General features: G+C 42.4%; 1 protein-coding gene across 1 annotated transcript; it reads left to right on the top strand.

The window, feature by feature from the left end:
* Positions 1–479: 479 nt before the first annotated feature.
* Mis18a (MIS18 kinetochore protein A) lies at positions 480–10680 on the top strand. Its single transcript, XM_026393592.2, has 5 exons — positions 480–807; positions 3477–3543; positions 7652–7774; positions 9946–10042; positions 10600–10680. The coding sequence occupies exons 1-5, from the start codon at positions 480–482 to the stop codon at positions 10678–10680; spliced, it is 696 nt and encodes a 231-aa protein (XP_026249377.1).
* Positions 10681–24585: the final 13905 nt, after the last annotated feature.

Genomic DNA, 24585 nt, shown 5'->3' with positions numbered 1-24585 from the left:
CTTGGTGGCTTTTCAGGCACGCTAAAGTTCAGGGGACCACGGCATCTCGCCGAGGGGCTGGGCCATAGGAAGCACCTACACCTCCTAAATCCTCCGCCCGGGCGGCTGCGGCGAATCCGCTGCTACTAAACACTGAAGCTGCCGCGGAGGGGGGGGTTGATGACCTCACGGGGGCCTCGTGGCTTTCTCAGTGATGCTGTCCTTTCCGTGTAAAGGGTGAGTAACCCTCCTTAAGCTCATAATCCAGCCAATTTTAGCAGCTTTAATTTCTTTAGGACGGACGATCTAACGCAAAGCCTAGGGACTAGCCGGCCTGGCCCAGATGGCCAGCGAGCATGCGCACTAGAGGCTTCGCACCGCCTTCCTTAGGCCCCGCCCCTGGGCCACGGCCCCTCCCGGCGACGCCTTCCTGCCCCGCCCCGCGCAGGCGCAGCCGCGTTTTTCCCTTGAAGCTCTGGGGCGCGGGCTATTTGTAGATTATGGCGGGCTCTTGGTCACTGGATCGTCACAGAGGGTGTATCTCCACTTGCTGCGCGGGTGACCTCAAGGATAAGAGGAACGACTCGTCGCTGTTGGGCAGGAGGCTCTCGGAGGACTCGAGCCGCCACCGGCTGCTGGAGAAGTGGGCGAGCATGTGGAACTCCGTGAGCACCGACGCGACCGAGGCCAGCACCGAGAAGTTTCCCGAGGAGGCGGCCCCGGCGGAGCCCCCGCTGGTGTTCCTGTGCTCTGGCTGCCGGCGTCCGCTGGGCGACTCGCTGAGCTGGGTCACCAGCCAGGAGGACACCAACTGCATCCTGCTGCGCTGTCAGTGCGGGCGGGCCTCGCTGGGGGGCTGGGGCCTGGTTCCCAGGTGTGCCACACCTGGGCGTCCCGAGGGAGGGAGGGAGGGAGGGAGGGAGGGTTCCGCTGCAGGGAGGCTTGCAAAGCAGAGAGGCCCAGAGTGAGCTTTCTCAGGAGGAGGAGGAGGCTCACTCTGTTGTAGGGACAAATGAGGCAAGGCACCGAAGATAACAGGAAACAGTTTTATTTGGCTGCAGCCAGGTTCAGAGGGCACAGCTTTTGCTGTAATCAATCAATCCCCTGAACCCCGAGTTCAGGGAGTTTCAGAGTTTTATACCCAGCGTGTAAGGGGAGGGGCTCAGAAGTTCTCAGTCTGTAGAAGTTCACATAAAAGCAGCTGTTTCTCTCACTGTTCTGGGCAAGTTAACTCTTCAAGGACCACACCTGAGAAGGGGAGAGCTTCTTCTCCCCTTTCTTTCCTCCCCTGCCAGCTGTTACCATGGAGCCCAATTGTAACTTATCTTAAAAATGTAGATATCTCTGTGAAGCCCAGCTCAAGGCCAGAGGCCTTGTTTGCACATTTCTACAAGGTACTATACTGGATACCTTTGTGAAAACTAGTAAGGGGTGTCCAGCACCTGGAGTGCTGGTATCTTCCAGGCCAGTGGCCAAGTCAACAGGGTGACACGAAAATAGGAAGTTTATCTACAATGGACTCTTTTGCTGACAGTCCTAAAATCAGCCATGGTGAAGAGGGCTTTTCTGTGGAGAAAGGGGTGCCACTTCAACTCCAGCAGTTGGGTTCCTGAGTGACGGCTCTTTTTATGGGGTCCCCGTCCCAGAAGATCAGCAGTTGAATGAGCATTATTCAGAAACAAGTGACCAAGCATTTGAGGTGTAGCCTGACCAGTATGGATTGCTCCCCACGGGAATCTGCGGGCTGTTAATTTCTCACTTAAACTTCCAGATACGCTCCATACACATAGGCACCTATTCAAATGTTAAAGTTTCAAAAAGACTTGAGATTACATTCATATCATTAAGACTAAATGGGCACAGTTCTCTTTTTTTGCCGAATACGTATATTCTGAATATTTTTCCATGTTATTTGAACATGATACACTTTGTTTTAGCAGCTGCTTAGTGTATCCTTGTTGAGGGGCTGTATGGCTTGGTGATGAAGGCTCTAGACTGTGCTTGAGTTCTGGTCTGTCGTTGATTAGCTGTGTGTCCTTGGGCAGGCTAGTTAACCTCTCTGTGCCTCAGTTTCCTTTCCTCTTCTATACAACTGGGGTAAATTTCACATGGGTATTGGTGAGAAGTGGGTGAGTTAATGTGTGCTATATGTTTTGAGTAAGACCCAAGTGCAACTTCAGTGATTTCTCTAATGAGAGTGCTGTCGATCTGCCCAATCTGGCTATTGATAGAGGTTTAGGTTGTTTCCAGTACTATATGATTAGAACGACATATATTCAGGTTGAATTTTGATAGAGTAGGAGCCCTTTTGTTATATGGGTTTATCTTATATATGCCTTTTAAGAAATAATATGTTAAGTCTTTCATTTTATTTGTCTTGTTTTTATAGCTTTTCTATTTTTTGCCATATTAATTTTACATATAAAGTGCTATTGTTTTCATAATTTAGTTTTTTATGTCAGTAGTTTTTAAATTTTAAAAACTATATACAAATATCTTGGTTTATTAGCTTTAGATAATTTGATTTACACCCACCTCCCTACCCCTGTGAGAACACTTGGATAACTCTAATGCTTTATTATTATAAGAAAACTTCTCATAGGCCTTCCCTCCCTGAATTTGGTTAATCATCATAAGTTGTCTTCCCCCATCTTCCAAAAAGAAAGCATTGAAGGAGGAAAAGGAGTGGAAATGGGGTAGGTCAGTCAGCACTACTGCAGGTCTGTACTGCTAGTGCACTAGGCGGTGCTGGTGGTTTGGGGGCTGGAGCAAGGTTTGTGAAGTAGGGCTGACATGACAGCAGTGCAGTGGATACAGGGGAGCAGGATGAGGAGGTGGAGAACCAAGGACCAGGGCTGGGGATACTCCCCAGAACTGCATCATCTAAGGATGACTCCCCAGCTTCTGCGTTGAGCAATTGGGCAGGTGGAAGTGGGATGTACTGACTTATGGCAGACTGTAGAAGCAGGTGGAATTAAGAATCTCTTTTGTCCTTCTTACATCTGATGTCTTTTCTCCAATTCTCTGTCTTCTGCCGCTCCTGTGGTCTAGCTGTGAGCCTCGTCCAAGTCATGGTTGAAGTAAAAGATACTTAGCTGGGATACTAAGGACCCTTTCAGTTATTTTTAGAAAAATGAGCTGTGCATTTGCAGTCTGGAGGTGTATCTGTTGGCTTTTAGCAACTTCTTTGGTTTTGCTCCCAATTTTACTGTCTGGCAGATGCTCTTTGTAGTCTGTGATTTTAGATTCTCATTGTTCCAAGTTCCACTACTGATTGAAACCCCTCCCTTTGACTTTATTTATTTTGTTAATGTCAATGATTTCCAAAGGAAGGGAATAAAATAACTCCTCTCCCATCATCTTTTCCTGAAGACCCTTGTACATTGAGTTTTGAACCATCCTTGTGTGTGTGACTTTGGTCTCTTATTTTGTTCTGGAAGTCCTCTGTAAAATCCCAAAATACATTAATAAAGCGTTTTTACTTTCTCTCTTTCCAGGTGTTTCCTGTAATGTTTCTGTGGATAAAGAGCAGAAGCTTTCCAAACGTAAAGATGAAAATGGTTGGTGAGTAAGGTTGTATGTTTGTGGATATTACTTTAGAGAAAATGCTTATTTTCAGATGAAACTCTTCCATCATCCCATTATCCCAAGTAATTACTTAGGCAAAACTGTTTTCATGGTAATTGAATCAGTATAATATTGGTCATTCAAAGATTTCATTTCTTCAGTGATGGTGGTTGGTCCCCTTTAGATAGTGAAATGGATGTTTCTGAACTTCTGAGGGCATATTCTGACACTGCCTTTATGGGTCTTTTGGCTTGATGCTGAAGAGAATTGAAATAAAACATAGAATAAAAATATCTCTATCGTAAAATCTCAAAGTCAAGACAGGTGCTACCTATATGTCTGGGAACATATAGAAAATCTACGTGTGACTGGGGATATAGCTCAGTTGGTAGAGTGCTTGCTTTGCATGCACAGGGCCCTGGGTTTGATCCCCAGCACCACAAAAAAAAAAAAAAGAAAACCTACCTGTGTCCACATACATACATAGCTTATTGGGGTAAACAGTTAAGGCTGCCCATGGCCATAAGTAACCAACCCTTGGGGCTGCAGCAATCCCAGGCCTGTGTGGCTACTGCAATGATTGAGGGGACAGATATCTTGCCATATCTGCCACCCATCAGCTGCAAGTGGCTAAATGGGAAGCTCTGTCTCATATAACTGTTGCCCAAAATGAGAAATGTGTCTAATTAAGGTATATGAAATAATTTTAAGCGATAGTACACAAAGAAGCATACATTGATAATTATATATATATTTTTTAATTTTTAAAATTTGTTTTGATAATTATATTTTAATTACTAAAAATACTGATTTCATTTTTAGTAATGCTAGGGTATCCTATACAAGGAATGTATTTTAATTTTTAAAAATTTACTCAAAGGAAAGATAAATTGATAATGATATAGGTAATATGTAGATGTGACAAATAGTGCTGTTGGCAAGCAGGTGGTTAAGACTGAAAACTCAGATCATTTTTCACTTTGTGGATGAAGAGGACAAGGCAGGGAGGTTGGAACTTCACTAAGGCTGGGGGTGATAGACTGAAAGGGCTTGGATGATGCTTGGGTCTCTCTGAAGTGTCCTGTCGTCTCTGCTTCCCAAGTCTGGTCATTTGATGTCATCTTCTCCATTTTCTGCCATGTCTGTGTACCAGCTGCACTCTTGTATTCTTAGGGTTTTTTCATTAAATTAACTCAAAACTGGAGTTTAAATTTATTTTTTAAAGGTATCTTTATATTACTTCCATAAATTCATCATTGATCATAACTTTAAAGTAAATCTCAAGGTAATGACAATGAAATGAATATTTTTAGGTCTGGCCAAAATATCATTGCTGACCAGTTCCTGAGGTCTGTTCTCTTACTGTTAAAAAGATTGGCAAGTATAAGACACGTGTTAAAAACAATCTAGTCAAACAGACTTTCTTCTCTTTGATAATGAGGATTGGTAGATAATTGAAAAGGAATTGATTTTCTCACTCTGTGATCCAGAGTTATTTAATGTTGTTTACTTGTATTACCTAAACCCATTGTTCACACTGCCTTCAATTGTCTTGAGTTTCACTGAGGCCATGTACCTCCGCTTTTGGGAAAACCATGTTGCTTTGGCATGCGTGTGCATTTTTTGATAGAGCCACCCTACCTGTCTGAACCAAGGTGCTGATGGTAGAAAAGCACTGTGGGCTTTAGAAGGAGGCAGTGCTGTTTCCTCTGTCCATTCTGACTCTGCCCTTTGTTAAGGATCTTTCAACCTAACTCATTCCTCGTCTAAAATTACCTCATGATTTCTGCACTGCTTTTTCAACATTGTTGTTCAACAATAAGGGTGAATTCTGACAAAAACTTATCAGCCGTGCCTGCAGGATGAAGCTGTAGTGATAGTGGCTCTCAGCCTTCATTGTCCCCCGGGATTATTCTACAGGTGTGGTTTAGCCTGTTTTTGTTACTATAGTGAAAATACGGGAGGCAGGTACTTTATAAACAAAAGAGGTTTATTTTGGCTTGTAGTTCTGGAGATACAAGATCTAGGGGCCACATTTGGTAATGGCTTTCTTATTAGCTGAGTTGCCAGGTGGTACAGAGCACCACATGGCAGGAGACAGGGAGCTTGCATGTGTAGATCTCTTTGTCCTCCTTATGATACAGCCACCAGGATTCAATCATGGGGACTAACTCCTAGTGATCTAATCTAATCCTAATCAGCTCTCAAAGGTCCCAGCTTTGAACACCATAGGAAGTCTTGGTTTGCATCCTCTTAATACCTCAAAAAGGGGATTAAATTTCAGCATGAATTTGAACAAACCATATTCACACCATACTGAAATGTGAAGGGGTTTGATTGTACTCTGGTGGTGCCTAAACTGTTTTTGATAATTCAAGTTAAAACAGTCTTAACCAACGATTAGTGTGTTTTGAGGTCAACCCCAAGATTTCTCTGAGTGTTCTTTCTTGGCTGATGTCACTTACATTAGGTGTTAGTTCATAAGCTTGATAATTTTAAGTGGTGGCCTCTTAATTATTATAAGGTTGGTATGTAGCATGAGATTTGCCATTTTACTGTAGGTAGATGCTTTTTATATTTCTTACATAAAACCTTTTTTAAAAAAATCCCTTAGGTGCTTAATATGGAATCAGTGGTATGTTATTAAGCTAATTATATCACCAGTGAGAACTCATAATTTATCAGGTGGTGATCCATTTTGATCTTTTTCCCATATGTTGCTGCAGTAATTAGAAACATCTCTCGGTATCTGTAGGTAAATACTCATGCAGTCTATAATATGGTGTCTGGTTCTTAGAAGCTCTTTTTGCTGATAGAAGGAACAGGTATTTAGGAATGATGACTGGCTCACATACTGAGCAAGAGTTAAAATGCTTATGAAGTAATAATCTTTTAGGATATATATTTCATGACTGTGATCAATAGATCTATGTGTTGGGACTATAGTTTTAGTATAGTTGTTTATAGAATCATAAATTTGGAGTGACCAGTGTGACAGGCTTTGGTGAGACAGTGGATTTTAAGCCACATTTAAAGAAGACAGAAATTGGCATGGTAGCAGCGGGGTACGTTCACATGTGTGGAAACTGGGTTGGGAAGTGTCCATATGCAGGAACAGTTATGTGGAGAAGTAAGGGTGGATCATTAAGCAAAATACCTGTGAACCACTCTGTCATCTGTGGTTGACAGAAAAGTACTGTGTCAAAGTGTAATGTTTTAAGAAAGTTAATTCTAACAAACTTATATTGAACACATGTCAAATATTTATTTAACCAGTTAACGAGGGAACCAGAACATAGCAGAGCTGGATGAGAGGGAGGGTACTGCCATATAGGTCAAATCTAGTTAATGTCCTGCAACACAGCAGCAACCTTTGGAGTTATCTTTTCTACTAGCAGAATCATTTGCATCTCTACCAGACTTAAATTATTTGCAACTTACCAGTCTTCTATGATTCATCATTAACTTTTTAAGTCTTTTTAAGTAAGCAAACACCTCTACTAGAGCAAGCTAGACAAGCTTACGGCCCATGGACCGGGCCCTTTTTGCGAGTACACTTTAGTTGAAACCAGATTATTCAGTTATGTCTTGTCTCTGGCTGCTCCCATGGTCCAGTGGCAAAGTTGATAGTTACCACAGATAAGATGGCCTGAAAGTCTCAACAACTGTATATTTTCTGGTTTATTAAAGGAAAAAAATTGCCTAGTACCTTTGCCTAGAGTGCTAGTGACCCTTGGTGGGCTTATTGGTTAGACAGTGACATTAAAAGGACATGTAGACTCTTTTAGTCATATTTCCAAAGTCAATCTGATTTTCTAAATACTGGACAGAAGAGTTTACATTCTAGAAAGTATCAGTATCCTCTCTTCTTGTCATTTGTATGTCAGTGTCATTAGGTGTGCAAGGCAGTGTGCCTGGAGATGAATACAGTGTAATATGTCTTATAAGCATCTTACCATCATTTTTTCCTTCCACGTATGTGAATCAATATGATCAGAATGGCACAGTTTAGAGCTTAAGTATTAGCATTTATGGATTTTAACAATGGTGTTTTTGTCATAGTGAGTTGCTATTTTGCTAAAGTGGTGGCATTTCTTTATGACAGCATTCTCGAGACCCTGTACTGTGCGGGTTGCTCCCTCCATCTTGGCTATGTATTCAGGTGCACTCCCAAGAATCTGGATTATAAGAGAGACTTGTTTTGCCTCAGTGTTGAAGCCATTGAAAGGTAAGTTTCCATCTGATTTCTCAGTTAAGTTTACGGAGAAGATGATAGGAAAACATCAGAACTGAATCAACATTGTTTGTTAAAATTTATTTTCAAGTAATAATTTCTGACAGTCAAATCACTAATTTTTGTTTTGCTTTGATCTGACTGCTTTGGCACTGGAAAAGTCAAGCATTAAATTATTATTAATTATTAAATTATTACTTTAAAAAATTGAATGTAGCTTTGTAAGATTTTTTTTTAAGCAGTTGTGAAGATCAGTGTATGTTTTCCATTCCTTCCCTCCCTCAGTTTTTAGCTTCCTAGACTTTGTGAAAAAACAGGAATTTCAAAATTGGTTAGGAAAGAAGTCTGTGGTGTTCTGGAAAGGTAGAGGCACAAAGTCCTAACATTTCCAATAGTAAAGAATGGTCTGCTTCTCTTTAAGATACACAAGGAAATGTCTTGAACAAGGAGATATACAAGGAAAAGTAACATTGTTCATGTAATAAAAGACTTAAGATTTCTTTAGAGTAATGGTTAGGAAGCATTCAGCTCTGGTCTAGTGACAGAATCAGGGAATTTCAGGTATCTAAATGGTCTTCCAATTTATTGGCCTTTTTAAATGGGAAGCATAAAATTAAGTAAATTTTTGACCCCAGGGCATTTTCACTCATCCTGGTAAAGATGTTGCCCTCGAGATTTTTAAGCATGCCTAAAAAAACTTGTATTATATTAGGAAAGAGAAACAAATTAAGAAAGGAAAGTGCCTATACTTTCATTATTTGAGGCATTTCATTCCCTGTGTTGAATTTCTTAGATTTTTCTCTTTAAAAAATTTAGAACAGTATTCTTTTTATGAATTTCTAATCCATTTACTCCTCGTTAAATCACTGCAGTTTTGAACTCCCCCCCCTTTTTTGAAGCTAGACAGTTTTAGATCAAAATTTTATAATCCACAAACTTTTCATAGGCCTTAGACAAAAGGATAATATAACAAGTTCTGTTCCTTGCTACAAAGCCTGTAGGAGTGTCTGGCGAGATGTCTGTTTTGGTTTTAATATGTGAATAGAAGACGTGGGCCCAGACAAATGCTACCTTAATATCCATGAGAATTTTATCACATCTGTGAAAGTACAGGTATAAAAGACGTGAAATTTGAATCCAGCAGAGTTGGTACAAAACTTTCAAAAGTGATATTATCTGTGTAAAAGAAAATGTGTAGGAGGTTTTAACCCAGAAGATCATAATATTGAAGCTGTTTTTCCTGAGCAGTTGCATTTAGAATCCAAGTTACTTTTGGGAGAGGATTTGAGTGCCAAGGATTCTGTTTTTATTTGAGAAGTAGGTACCTTCTGTAATGTTTATTTATGGTTTTAGAAGTTACTTAAATGCCATTTAGTTTTTCTACCTCATCTCCTTTTTTGTTTGATTTTATAAACAGCATGTTAATTGCCTTCTGCAGTTTTGCCCACAGTGCTGTTTTTTCAGGAATATAATTTATAGGGTTTCCAAGGGCAGACTTCTTATTTGGCAAAAGAAGCAACATCAAAATTGTTACATGTAATAAAAGACTTCTACTAAAGAAATGCAAAAGAATCAAATTTCCTTCCATGTCTAGATTTATTTGGTTGCCAACACTTGGGCCTGTTTTCCACCTGTTACCAGGTCATTTTTTCTGCTATAATTACTTTTCCAAGCCATAGCATCTCACGACCCTGGAGAGTTGAGCCACACATGACTTGGAGCATAATTGTTGAAATTGCCCAAATTTTGGAAAGTGTGAGTTGACCCCACATATTATTATTTATTAAAAGTCAACTTTGAAAATACAATTCCAAAATTTACGTAAAACCAGAAAGCAGTGGCTTCTTCAGGACCACCATCTTCTTCACGGTCTTTAAACTTGTCTTTAGAGTTTTGAACTCTAACATTTTGCCATTCAATAAAGAGCAGGTTTATTCCAGTAATGAAATGTTTGTGGACAGTGAATATGTAGAAGTATCTGGACAAAGCTGCTGTGCAGAAAGACATGATTTTGTGTAGTACAGCTTCCTAGATAAGCTTTTACCAAAAATAGCTGTTTTGTTTGTTTACTTGGTATATAATGTAAAGAGTTTTAGTATTAACTGACATAAATTTAGCATTTGTTTCTTTTACATGTTTTAACTTTGTACTGTGTTACACTTCAGTTATACTTTAGGGTCCTCTGAAAAACAAATTATGCCAGAAGATAAAGAGCTTTTTAATCTTGAAAGCCGAGTTGAAATAGAAAAGTCTCTAAAACAGGTAATTTTATTCTGAATGTTTTATGTCTGTACAAACAATTTCCTGTCAGTGAAAAAGTTCTCTATGTAGTGAGACTGAGAATGCCATCTGTTTTGATCTTAGCCCTTTATGGCAAGAGAGTGCGTATTTCAGTTGTCAGTAGAGTTGAATTTTGGGAGGAACTGATCTGTAAATTAAGCTGAGACTTTATCAACAAACTAGTGGGGACATTTTATGCCAAAATCAAGTCAGAATATATTCTAAAATGATTAAACTAGAAATATAGCTTTGAATCAAATCACTATTTTATTGGAGTCAGTTTCCTTGGTATAAACACACTTATACTGAATGTTAATGTCTTCTTGTGGTCAAACAGGCAAGATGGTGGCGAGTGAATAGTTGAATTACATTTTATTTAAATAAAGTTATGGCCCTAAATAGTTTTTGTTAAATATTGAATATCTATTTTGTATAATGAATAACTTGAAAATTGCATTAACAGTATATATTTTAATTGCATTTAACCATGTATAATTTTAGCCATATTCATGCTTGTGTTTGTTTTTTCAACTCTTTAGATGGAAGATGTCTTGAAAGCATTGCAAACGAAGCTGTGGGAGGTTGAATCAAAATTGTCCTTTATGAGCTGCAAAAGCTGAACTCTGTTCCATGTTGTGTCTCTTGTTCTTTCCCATCCATTATGTCTTAAATGAGAAGAATTGTAGAATCATTTCTGCAGCTGTATTTTATGGCAAAGAGGTGATTATTTCCCACATTAGAATTTTTAAGCTATTTTATGATACTTGCTGGAATTGAAATTTAGGAATTTGTATTTTGATAAGAAACTGGGCTGAGTTTTTAGAATTATTTTCTTCTCTGTGTCAGACTCATTATTATTGATTTTCTATTTTTTAAGGAACAATTTTGCTTTTAATACTTTGGACAGTGGGCTGGGATTGTGGCTCAGCGGTAGAGTTCTCATCTAACATGTGCGAGGCCCAGGGTTCAATCCTCAGCATCACATAAAAATAAATAGATAGAATAAAGATATTATGTCCAACTATTTCTAAAAAATAAATGTTTAAAAAAAATACTTTAGACAGTATTAAATAGTGAATGGTAAAAATCTTAAAGAGTTTTTTTTTCTCTCTCTATATATATATTTAGTTGTAGATGGACACAGTACCTTTATTTTATTTTATTATTATTTTTTTTGTGTGGTGCAGGGGAATCGAACCCAGTGCCTCACGCATGGTAGGCAAGTGCTCTACCACTGAGCCCCAGCCCCAGCCCTTAAAGAGTTTTTTCTGCATCTTGTGTGATTGAATCTTCTTTAAAAACTAATGCTTAAATTTCTCTGGAGAATCTGTCTATTGAGTTATTTGTCAGAACCATGTGGAAACTTAGACAAGAACAGAGTAGCACAAATGTATATAAGGGTTCCACTTTATGCTACTTATTTACTACTGTATGCTAATAAAATTTATCAGAGAGTAATAAGTATCTCTAGGGGTAGGATTCTGGGAGAATATGTACAAGCATTTTTCTTAGAAGTTATTCTGCTTAGAAGTTCTAATATTCCTGAGAATAACAGAATTATTGTGTCAGTGTCCCAAGTCATATTGTCTTGTCATTCAAAGTCCTAGTGTAACTGCTTTATTAGCCATTTGGCCTGGGGCCCATCAATTTGATTCTCTTTTTCTCATCTGTAAAATAACTACCTACCTCTCTTTCATCGAGGATAATCAAATTAGAAGATGTATGTGATCATACTTTGAAGACAGGCATCACAAAGATAAATGATAAGGATTTAGTCCTCAGGAGACTTGACTTGATTTAACTTCTAGCTGGCTATAAAGGCCAGTTTGAATTGTCAACTTGATTGGATTAAGATATGCCAAGGGTTGAGGTTTATGGGTGTGTGGGTGAGGGTGTGTCTAGGAATGATTGGCATGTGGGATAGCCAACAAAAATGGAGACCTCCCTAAGCAAGGACAGCACCATCCTATAGGATGATGGCTTGGATGGAATAAAAGAAGAACAAGGAAGCAGATGCAAGCTCCATTCTTTTTGAACAACTTCTTGATTGCTGCTGTGATCATCTGAGCATATCGGCTCTTGCTTTTTCACTCTTCCAAAGCGTACTCTGCCAGTGATTCTTCAGAAGCCTTCCATCTCGTACTAGGGTAGCACTGTTGATCCCTCTTGTTCTGGAGCTTTAGCCTCTTGAACTTCGAGGCTACTGATTCTTCCAGCTCTCCAGCCGGCAGATGGCCATTGTGGGTTATCCAGCCTGTGTATCTTAGGACAACCTAATAAATCCCCTTTTTATAATTATACTTCCTGCTGATTTTGTTCCTGTAGAGAGAACCCTAATACACTGGCCTACCCATAAGATTGGTGGATATAAAAGAAAAAAAAATGCACTCAATTATCTAGTTTCTTTTCCAGTTACAAATATATGAACATTGAGAAAATTTAAAAAATAGGAAAATAGTGGAAATAAAAAAATAAAACCACAAGTCTGACAAAGATAATTATGATTCACACTTTTGAGTGTGGCCATTTTAATATGGGAATTTGGGATCATACTGGACATAATTACTTTTACTTAAAATATTTCCTGATATATTTCTACATCATTAAATAGAGATGAACAGCCCTAATATGAAAATCCAAGATTTGAATTGCTCCAAAATTAAAACAAACAAACAAACAAAAAAACTTAAAATCTAAAACACTTCTAAGTCCTAAACACTTTGGATAACTAATACTCAACCTATAATCCCTTATACCCTGAGTATTGTCTACCTATAATGAAACATCACATTTTAAAAATTGTCCAAGGGGCTGGGGATGTGGCTCAAATGGTAGCGTGCTCGCCTGGCATGCGTGTGGCGTGGGTTCGATCCTCAGCACCACATACAAACAAAGATGTTGTGTCTGCCAAAAACTAAAAAATAAATATTAAAAAACTTTGTCTCTTTTTTTTTCTCTCTCTCTAAAAAAAATATATATTAAAAAAAATAAAAACTTGTCCAAATGTGTTTATGTGGGGTGTCAGTTTCCTGTTACTACCACAAATACCTGAGATAATCAACTTGGAAAGTGAAAGGTTTAATTTGGCTTACAGTTGTTGTGGCTTATTACTTAAGGGCCTGTGGTGAGCAGCACTTCGAGGTAGGATCATGTGGCAGAGCAAAGCCTCTCAGCTCACAGTCAGAAGACAAGGTCAAGACCAGAGTCCCACAGTCCCTTTCAAGGGTAGACCCCAATGGCCTAAACTCCCACCGGCCCCACCTTTTAAGTTACTGTCACCTCCCAGTAGGGCTATTCTGGGGACCAAGCCTTTGGGCCTCTGGGTGACATTTCAGATCTAAAGAATAGCACCTGGTGTGACATCCACACTCTTTAGTGGTTTATTTGGCAGTAGAGTTTAATCATCAAGTACGATGGGCCGTGTAAAGCTCCAGTGATACTCAGGAGCCAGCTCTGGAGAGCCCATTGTTAAGTGTTCAGGAGTAGTGTGAACTGGTGGTTAAGCCATCGGTAGTTTGTAACTGGCCATGGCAGGGGTGTTAACACCGGAGAAAGCAGCAACTGCTTAAAAAAAAAAAAAAATCTGCTTCCCCTGGACCCCTGGGGCTGTTTTCCCACACTGACCTTTATATTTTCAGGCTCCTTCCATACTTACAGAGAGAAAGACTTACCTTTAAACACCCCAAAGATCAAGACCTAATACTGTACATCTAAAATGAAGCGCTATTTCTTACCACTTGAGTCACATTCTTCACCTCTTCTGGAGGAAGAGCAAAGTTCCCAAAAGCATATGACTTGGAATTTTACGTAAATGGCATTATATACATCTTTAGGGTTCTCCCTGAGTACGGAACTGGGGAGTAGCTTGTAAACAAGCAGAGAAAGTGCAAAAGCAATTGTTGCTGGGGCTCTGCTGGCTGCTCCCCTTCCCCCTGATTTCCCCTGCACTCTGCCTCTGCCCTTGCTACTGCCTCTCCAGTTTCCCTTGAATACTTCCCATTTCAATGATCCTGTTCTGTCTGTGGACCCTGGATCTGAATCTCTGATGATCTGCAGACACCCCCGCCCACCAAAGGCACTCTGCACACGGAGCCTGTTTGCTCGGACAGAGCCCCATCATTTCCTCTTACAGCCCTCTCCCCCATGACTATCCTGCCCTCCACCTGAAACCCTAGAGTGACATCCACTTCGCCATTCCTTGCCTCCACCTCCAGTCGATTGTCAGGGATGCTTGATTCTCTCCCAAATTTCCTCGTTCCCCTCTGCCCTGTCTATTTTCCTTTTAGGCTTCATTATCTCCTGCTGAAATCATCATTTAATTACTGTAATCCCCGACCCTCAAATCCAGGGTTCTGCATTTCCCCATTGCACACAAAATACACTTCTCCATATGGAGTTCCATACGGAGCTCCCTTGATCTGGCCCCAGGTGGCTTTGTGGCTCATCTTCCCTATCCTGCTGACCCTCTGATCTTTTGCCAATCAGACACACCCTGTGCCTCATCTCTGCCCCTTTTCTGTGTAGTTCTTAGTCCTCCTTCAAGGCCCTATTTGGATGCCACTTTCTCCGAAGTCCTTGTCCATTCCTTTGCCAGAATGAGCCCCTCCTGCTTCATTACTCCGGTATCATTTCAGGATATTCTTCTTGCCTTATTACTTTGGTTTTGTATTCTATTTTTGTGGGAATGGTTTCTTCAAGACTGGGTTATCCCCCCGCCCCAGTGTGGGGACTTTCCCCCCCCCAAAGTGTGGAACTTTGTACACTGGATGGAGACAGTAATAGTTTTTAAATGAAGAGAGCAATTTTGATCCCATTTATTCCCTGTAAGATCAGTCATGATGATAAATGAAACAAACTGCAAAAACTGAGAAAAATGTTTATATCAAAATGTTCTAAACTGGTTTTAATATTTCAGAATTGACATATAAGAATTTTAAAAAACCCCACACACCTAAGTGCAGTGGTTGTGTAGGGTTAGCATGAAACGTTAACCTTGTAAATAAGAATTCAAGGGACGATTACCACATTGAACTCATTTGCATGTGTAATTGCCCACCTGTGATCATTCTACTGTCTACTGCCTATTCCTTCTTTCTACTCCCACACCAAGATAAAAATACTATGTATTTAAAAAATTTTTTCTAACCAAATACAATAAATTCTTAGAATTGGAAGTGCAAATGTGACTCCTCTATTTGAAACAAGACGCTTATAGTGGGCCTCCTGCATGTGCTGAGGGAGTGAGAGGCCCAGCAGATAGATACACACATGGGCCCCTTGCAAAGTGCAAATCACAAAATGAGACTTGGAGATAAGTTGTCCTAGAGTGTATCACATTCAGTGACCAAGAACACCAGGAAAGAAGAACATGGCGTGTATTAATGCAGTATCCATGAGTGCAGTCAGATGCCAACCCGAAATAGCTGCTCCTCTAATAGGAAGGTTGTGGGTGGCCAGGAAGGTGTCTGAGGTGGACAGCAGACCTTCAGGCTGCTGGACTGGAACTTGGGAGTTCAGACTCTAAGTGTCTCATCACATCAAGTGTGAGACGAGTGGGCTGCGGGGCAGTGCTGCCCAGCTTTCATGAGTCAGATGGTCCTTCCTTAGGCTCATCCACTCTGGCACCACTGTTAATTTGCCCCAATACATAGTCATTTTTCTAGTACCACATCTGACAACCAGTGCTCTAGGTTTGTGCTACTCTCAGACCCAGACCAAGACTGAGATTTTTTTTTTCCTAACTCAGACCACAAGGGGCCGCATTTCACCACATAAATATTCATCCTGTCCAGCCTGTCCACAGCCACACTGAGGGCTGCAAGAGCCCCTTCCGATGGGTAGGTGCCTCATTGCAACCGGGAGCTTATCCATCCACTCTTGTAACAATGCTCCTTAATTAAATTAATAGCCAGCCTCCCCCCACAACCGATTGCCAACAGTTTAGGTTATTCATTCCTAAAATTGTTGACACCTACGCTCCTGCAGCGTTTCCCCCAAGAGACTCAGATTTTACACGGGAAGTTAATTATGGTTTCTCTTTCAGTCATTTCTTATGTTTCCATGACTCAGGTTCATTACCAAACCCGTCCCCCCTACCCTCCCGCGCCCCCCATGCTTTCTGAATTCAATCCTTTAATGCTGTGTTTTCCAGTTTGGTTTGAAATTACCAACTGAAAAGTGTCAGACTTCCAGAACATACACACTTTTGATTACCTTGCGGATGTGTCTGACTCAAGAGACATCCCAGGAATCCTGCATGGTTTGTATCAGTGCCATCGACTCCTTTGGAAAGATCAAGGAGCAGTTTTATCTCCTTACGGAACAAGGCATCCAAAGCATATTATTTAGATTAGAACATTTTCCAAAACTTAGTAAATTAAGAAAATTACAGTTGGCCCTCCCTATCCATAGGTTCCACATTAATAGAGTCAACCAGTCATGAATCAAATATATTTTAAGAAATTGCCTCTGAGCGAACATCTTTTTTGTTTGCCATTATTCCCTGAACTTTGCATAGCATTTACCTTATATTAGGTATTATAAGTAATCAAAAGGTGATGTAATGTATGGGAGGATGTGTGTAGATTATATGCAAACAATGTCATTTTATACAAAGCACTTGAACCAATTTTTATATCCTTATGGGTGCAGAATCCAATCCTCTGTAGGTCCTGAGGAATGACTGTACATTTTATGTCAGACTTTCATTTGCTGAAATAGATTTTTTTATACTTCTGTATTAGATTACTCATGCATTAAATTATTATATTCATTAGAATGTAGCACAGGCTGAGAGGTGGATCTGCGAAGTCCCACCGGACTGGGAAGCCTGGAGCCTTGGGGTCTGGATCCTGCTGTGCCTCTCACTGTTGGGGCATTTTGAATCCTTGGCTTCCTATTTCCCAGTCTCAGTCCCCCTCAACTATATATGAGGAGGTTTTCAAATCGATCTATAAAAGCCATCTGAAGTATTTTGTTTAATGTTAAGTCAATGTTGGGTATCTCGAATCTGAAAAATCCCAAATCTGAAGTGCTCCAAAATCTGCAAGAGTCATAATGATATCACATCATGAGTGGAAAATTCCACATCCAACTTTATGTGAGGAGTCACAGTCAAGATGCTGGTCTCTCAACATATTGTATAAAATCACCTCCAGGCTAGGTGTCTAATATGTACATGGGACATCAATGAGTTTCACGTTTAGACTTGGGTCCAGTCCTGGAGATACCTCATTATGTGTATGCAAATATCCCCAAACCTGAAAACATCTGAAATCTGAAACATTTCTAGTTCCAAGCATTTCAGCTAAGAGATACTCAACCGGTACTGATCTGAAATGGAGACCGTGGTCAGAGGCTGATCACACAAAGCATGTGTAACCCGATGGACAGCAGCAGAACCTCGCCTTTTAGAGCATGAAGACCACAAAAGAGGCTTAGAATAGAAGTTCCACCCACACTTGCCGCTGCTGCCTGATCAACAGTCGTGGGTGGCAGGCAGGTGGCATGTCTTGAAGACAATACTTGCATTGGCTCATGGAATTCTGAACAGAATGAAAACATGGGCACGTGAGCACTTTATTTAACAGCATCTCTGGTCAGCAGCATTCCACAAGCATCTTCATTATCGAGATGCACGGGTAATTTCTTTTGTCATCGCTTGTCTTGCTCTCAATGAGAATGCGGGCCTGCTGTACTCGGTTCACTCGCTCAAGTTCTGTTCCCCCCCCCCCGCCCCCCACTCTGTATCCCCTGAGCAAAGCCACAACCAAACCCAACTTGAATTAGTCAGCGTTGGATGTCAGCCATGGAGCAGGACCAGCAAAGTCCCGTGATGCCAGCCCGCTGGGCAGGGTTTCCAAGGCAACGGCTGCCGTCTTTCTCTCAGAAGGAAAACCTAGGAGAATCCAGTCCTGATGTGGCTCTGAAGAGAGCCAGTGTGGGGGAAACCATCTGTGAATGAGGAGACTGTGCTTCGAGCCTGGTTTTGTTTCTTTCTTGGTGAGGATGAATCTCATTCACATCTATTTTGTCTTTTGCTCTGAAATGAACATTTGGATTAAACTATTTGTGATGGACAGTTAAAAGCATAGTCAAAAGAGACACAGACCACCAGTCTGAAAAGCCCTGGGTGATCGTCCTGATTAAGAAATAACAGAGTCAGGTTGGGTGTCATGGCGCATGCCGGACATCTCAGCTACTTGAGAGGATGGCAGGTTCGAGGCCAGCCGGGCAACTTGGTGAAACCCTGTCTCAAAATAAAAAGAGCTGAAAATATAACTCAGAGATAGGATGCACCTGGGTTCACTCCTCAGTACCACAAAGTCAGGTTTCACAGAGAAACAATAAACATTTGTCACTAAATGTAAGATTAGCCTGAGCCAAGATACAGACAAGCATAGTCCCCAACCAGAACAGCTCCCGTCTCCAATGCTCTTCTCATCGTTAGCAGGTCTATAGAGTACAAATCCGCAGGAGTGGAAGAGGGAATTTTTCATAACGAAGCTGGAATGACAGCCGTAAACTGTCCCAGGCCATCCAGCTTCATGGTAAGAAGTCTTTCTAGCAAAGGCTTCCTTAGCAGTCAGAGTTTAAAAACCACTGGACACTCAGTGACAGAAGAGTCCAATTCAGCCCATCAGGGGGGGCTGGGAATAGAGACTCGCTGAGCCTGGGGAATCCAACAGAGAGGAACAAAAGGGACACTGCCTCTGAGGCGGAGCCCTCTGAGCTGGCCTGGTCAGGGGTTTTTCAACTTCCTCATCTAAAGAAGACAACCCTTGGGGAAAGAATACAGTCATTTTGCTAGCACTGCCTCAGAGGTTTCTGGGAAAAACAACCCTGATACAGAAAACATGAAAACATGTTTGTGTTTATGATTCACTTTGTATTTCCTTAAGAAACTCATTGAAATTAAACATCAGTAAGTTTGTGAGACATGTTTATTAATAAACTGAGTGTACCATCCATAGCCAGTTAAGGGTCGGATTAAATAAATGTCAAGAGCTGTCTTTTCACACTGATATACACTGAGCCTAGGTGTAGGTAGCCACAATGTTTGTCCTCTGACTAAATGAAGTTTCCTGGTGAAGTATTCTTAAAACCTTAAAAAGTAGACAAGAAATGTACTTTTGCTATAGAAAAACTACAAGATACAGCTAAAGAAAACAATAAAATCCCCTGTAATCCAGGTAGCTATAAATAACCACTATTGACTATTTTGGTAAATATCCTTCCACACCATTTCCTAGGCTTTTAATTTATGTACATAATTATAAAAACGACAGCCGACTGTGCCTGTTCTAAAATATCATGTTATGAACAATGTTCCAGGTCAGCAAATATACTTTCAAAACTGTATGTTATTTCACAGTATTGAATAGTTCATTTAACCCAACTCCTGGCTGGGTATGGGGCTGTTCCCAGTCTTTTGGTACTATATAAACAATGTGGTGGTGGACGTCTTCTAGTGAAACCTTTGGGCACACGTAATGAATGAATATGGATTATGTGAGTTTGGCGGGATATCTGGGATCCGGTAGGAGGAACACACATAATAAGGCTAAAAGAGCCAACAGGTTCTTGTTTCCACCCTGACTTGTAGCCTTGAGCACATCACTGAAACTCTCTGTGCTAGTCTTCTTATTTGTACTCACGTTACAAAAATTAGAGAAAATTAATGAATTCTGCCCCTTGAACTGTATCACTGAAAGGATTAGAGAAGGGGAGAGTGTAAAAAGTCATTTAAAGTTATAAAGCAATTTACGTCTATAGGGATTGATTATTTCCTTTTCAAAATGCTGTTTTGAAAATTTCTCTTAAAAATTAAAACGATTTCCCATTTTCTTTTTGACATTTTCCAGGGAAATTAATTTTTAGAAACCCACCCATAAATGTTGGATGATTTGGAAGCTAAGACGCTTCAATGGGCATTTCCAGGGAGAAGCTACTAGAAGTGCTTGGGGCCAGACACCTGCCTGCCCTCTGAATTGTCACAAGTCAAAGTCAGTGGGAGCAACTGGCTTGCCAAAGGTCCCCTTCTTGGAGGTGGCAGTGTCCCTGGCTGTGAGAGGCTGGTGGGGCCCAGGGGTTCCCTGACTCACCCCCTCACTCCCTCCCCTCCCCTGGGGATCCCAGGAGCAGGGAGTCTGTGGGAAGGGCTGCTTAGACACTGGAGTGTGATTTGGGTCTGACGCTGTCCAGCTCCAGAGACAGAGGCCAGCCTGCTGTCAGAGATAAAAATCACTGTTGGAAGGGGAGTCTGGGAAAACAGTTGAATAAAGAATCCTGGGAATTCCAGCCACACTTAGGAGAGGGCCTGAGGGGTGAGTAGCGGGTGTGAATGAAGAACTTGCAGCCTGGGTTAACACAGGGTCACTCCCCCTGTTGGACACTCTGGGCTTCCCATGTACCTGCCCATCAGCAGCGGGGTGGGGACGCCAGGGTCCCCACACCCAGCAGTCTAGAGCTAGTCACAGGCCCTCAATGCACAACTTGGGTGCTGGCATTCAGACGGGTGACCCATGCCATGTCCTGCGATGCGCCACCAGTTGGAGTTCTGTGAGAATGACCTGTACAGCAGGCCACCTTCCTCCCCACTGAGGGACCCTGAGGACGCCCCTCTTCAGTTTTCATAAGCCCAAGGGAGATCCAGGCTCACTGTTCTCCTACCAAAGGTAAGAGTGACCAGCATGGGTGGCCAGCATGGAGGGAAGGCCAGGATGGCCCACCCTCACGGGGGAGGCCACCAGCCACGCAGCTTGCAGGAATTTCACAGTCATCCCTCAGGGTCCCTAAGTAAACTAAGTTTTATTCCCGTCCATGTAGGAGGACATCTTGGGTTAGAAGGAAATAGGTAAGTCCAAATGTACAGAGCACCTTGGAGCATTAGACAGCTAACTTATTTTTCTTTCCTGGATAGCCCTCAAAACTTGAGCTCAGTGTGATAGGAGATCAATTTAGTTAAGTGAGGGAGAAAGGAAAGGGTATTTTTGGAATTTCACGGTGAAGGGGCAAAAGGACACTCATTTTGCTGGAGCAGAGAGGGACAAATGCTAGGCTTGATGAAAGATCTTTCTTTACTTTGCTGTAGCTGTCGCCCTTGCGGTTATTTAAAGATCTTGGACTATTTTAAGTGTGCTGTGTAACGCTGACCAAGTAATGCACCAATACCTTTCGGCAGATTTTTAAAACCACACCGACCGAAGTCCTGATGGGGAGTCCTCCTAGTGGAACTGATTTTTATTTCAGTTGCTATTAAAGTTCAAAACGAGGTCCATCGAATCTCATCACTATAAAGGGCAGTATCTTATGATGGACCATAACTAGAAAAACACGAACGTTTCTGAGAGTAATTAATCCCTCGCACCCTCAGAAACGGTCTTCCACCTTAGTAAACAGATCTGAAAAAGAGACCAGTTTGGAGTCAACAGATCACTTCTTGGGTTGCCTTCAACTACCTACTTCCTACTTCTGTTCCATGATTTTGTCTTTCCGTTTGTTGACCGTGCAGATGGAGGGACAGGTTTAATTTGAATTTATTCTCTTACCTGGCAAATTCAAGAAAAGGTATGCAAAATCGTGATTTGGAGCCGAGGAAGATCAGGCCTCTGCTTTGATCTTCCTAAACTCTGGCTTTAGGGGCCCTGGGTAGGGGGTGTGCAAGGGCCACACCAGTTCCTTAGGGGAAGTGTTGGTGAGTGTCTAAGGATTTGGGGTCAGCTGATGGGAGGAGAGGAAGTGGGGGAGACAGGAGGCCAGAGGGAGCGAGAGAGAAAAGGAAGGGGGGAATGGAAAGGAGGGGAAGTGTGTGAGTTGAACTGGTGTATCTTAGAGCCACACTGTTTTCTCAAGGTGTTTTTCAAGCAGGCAGAGGACTGACAGCCTCTAAGGACGCTCTTCAAAACCCGTCTTTCCCTTTGTTGGGTGGTTGGAGGTTTGGAGAACCGTGCAGAAAGTTGGTGTGATATTCCCCCTCCTGTGGATGGAATCTCCGTGCTTCCTTCCTCTGGTCTTCACCCCTAATCACAAGGCGCACAGTTCTGTTGGGATTTCTCATACCGAGGAAGAGGAGGCAGGAGGGAGGAGAGCAGTGGGCTTGACAGCTGTGTGTCCCGTCCACCTAGGGGAGGTAGAGTGAGGCTCTTCTGGAAGCTGCAGGGAACCAGAGCTGGAGGAGAAACAAGAGCTGCCCCTGGTCAGAGGGGGCAGCCTGTGGGTGAACACTCTGGGCAACTCCGAGAAACGACGAGGGGACTGCGAGATGGAGGTCCTGTCCCCAAGAGGGAGAGGGCTCAGGATCCTGGCCATTTGGATCCCAACTGGTCAAAAGGGAAAACAGAACGTGCTTGTTATGTCTATGTGTCTATAAACAGAACTGGGGTCTCAAGGGCTTTGTTATGGGGACAGAAAAGGTTCGAAATTCTGTACTCTGAAAAACTTTATTTTACAAGGATGCGTTTTCTATTTTTTTTAAAAAATGCAATACAGATATTTCTATTTTGGAAAAAAAAATTGGGGCCAGATTCAAGGTTCCCTAGGTTGGAATGTTGGGGGCTGGAAAGACGAGCTGTTGGCCAGCGCTCAGGCAGCTGCAATGCAAGAGAGGAACAGTCAAGTCTCAAGTCCAGAGAAGAGGTTTCTCTCTCTGCCCTGCTCCTACCTGTCAGGAGGCGGCTATCTCCTGACTCTCGGCTTTTCTCCTCTGTGAATTGTGGTACCAAGAATATCCTCCTTGCAGTTGAAAGGCTTCCATGAAAACCCTCCATAAAAATTGCTTTGAAAATTGCCATGTGAAGGTTGGTGGTTAGAAGTTTGGAGAACCGTGCAGAAAATTGGTGTGATATTCCCCCCAATGTGCATGGAATATCCGAGCTTCCTTCCCCTGGTCTTCACCCCTCATCACAACTTGCGTAGAACAGAGACAAATACGGCTCAGGCTGCTCAGTTGGCGTTTCCTATTGCACCCACGCTCTCCTCCCTCCCCTGAAACCCCAGCTCAGAGGCTGAGGCCACGTCTCTGTACTGAGCACCTGGATAGAGGACGGTGCGGCTGGGTCCCTCCTTGGGCATCCCTCCTCGTCTGTCAAATGTCAGAGAATCCTGCGCTGCTCCCTCTGGGCTCTGCAGCTGGGCTGAGTTGAGGTTCTGCTCCCACCCTGGGGGCATCCACTCGGAAATACAAGATGGCAGGTCGCAGCAGCCGTCTCCCCTGCCGGGGAACCTCGGAGCCTTGGTCAGTCTGGGAGGCTTAATGACAGCTGAATCAGTGATCTTGGGTTTATTTCGGGGTCTTTCCAAAGCAAGGAGGAAAAAAGGAATTTTATTTTTACAAAGAGAAAAATGCCCAGAACCACCACGTTGCCATCATTTTTTTCTGGTTTCTTGATTCCTGTCACTTCCTCAGCGGGAGAAGGCAAATGTACTGCTCCTGACAAAGGCTTCTCATGGTCTTTCACTACAAGGCCAAGCGGGCAGGGGGGGGAGGAAGAGAGGTGCAGGGTTCGGACCTTCCTTTCTGGAGAATAGGAAGTTCTGTGGGCAAGCAGCTGCCCTGGTTGTAGGTTAAACCAGCATCACATGGACGGGAAGAGTGAGAGAGGCCTTGGGAATCCAGAGGGGGCAGAACTGTGTGAACTAGAGTTCTGCGAAAGCCTGGGTCAACGTCTCTGGCCTCATTAGAGCTGAATGGAGTAGGGTAGCAGGATGAAGGGATTCCCAGCACAGCTTTTATTCCCTTTCTGCTGCAATGGTTTGAACCAGCGGCATATTTATCTATGTTTTGGTCTATAAATGGAACATATATCCGTGTGCTAAGCTTTTATTGAACACCTACTATATGCCTGGATTCTAGCTGGATTCTAGCCAGGGAACACCAAAAAGTGCAGCATCAAGGATAGTATGGAAAGAGGAAAGGGCATGCATACGAATCTATAGTTCTACCACCCTGCAACCTTCAGCCAGTTACCTACTGCTGTTGATTCTCAGTTCTCTGGTCTGCAAAACATAGCGGTAATATCATAGGGAAAAATTAAACTGCATGAGATAACACACATAACTGTTGTGGTGAAAGTTATTTGGGCTAAAGAAAAACAAAACTCACTCCAAGTTTAACCAGGAAAGAGAATTTCTTGGAAGGATGTGGGGAACTCTCTTGGGATTCACTAAAAGGTTTAGCCTGGAAACATGGAGAGCAGGGACCAGGGGCGTCCTTGCCTCAAAGTCCCCAATAACAAGGTGACTCTCAGTGCTGGCCTCTGGGACTCTCAGTTCTAGCTCGTTTGGGTGGGTTTTCTCTGACCACAGGCCAGGCCCCATCTGGAAGCTGGCTAGACTGGGGAATGGAGGCCCATGTTCACCTTCTATAGCCACATGTCAGATGCCACTCGCTGGGCAGCCTACACATCAGAAGCCCCTGTACCCACAGCCCTGGAGGCCTGTTGTCCAAGATCTCACCTTGGCCCGTGGTGGCAGCTTCTCCAGGTTCCTCACATAGCTCCCCTCTGTGTACAGGTGTGTCTTGTCTT

Source organism: Urocitellus parryii, chromosome 2 (assembly GCF_045843805.1).
Source record: "Urocitellus parryii isolate mUroPar1 chromosome 2, mUroPar1.hap1, whole genome shotgun sequence".
In the NCBI taxonomy this organism is placed as follows: Eukaryota; Metazoa; Chordata; class Mammalia; order Rodentia; family Sciuridae; genus Urocitellus; species Urocitellus parryii.
This window is presented reverse-complemented; position numbering and strand designations above follow the sequence as displayed.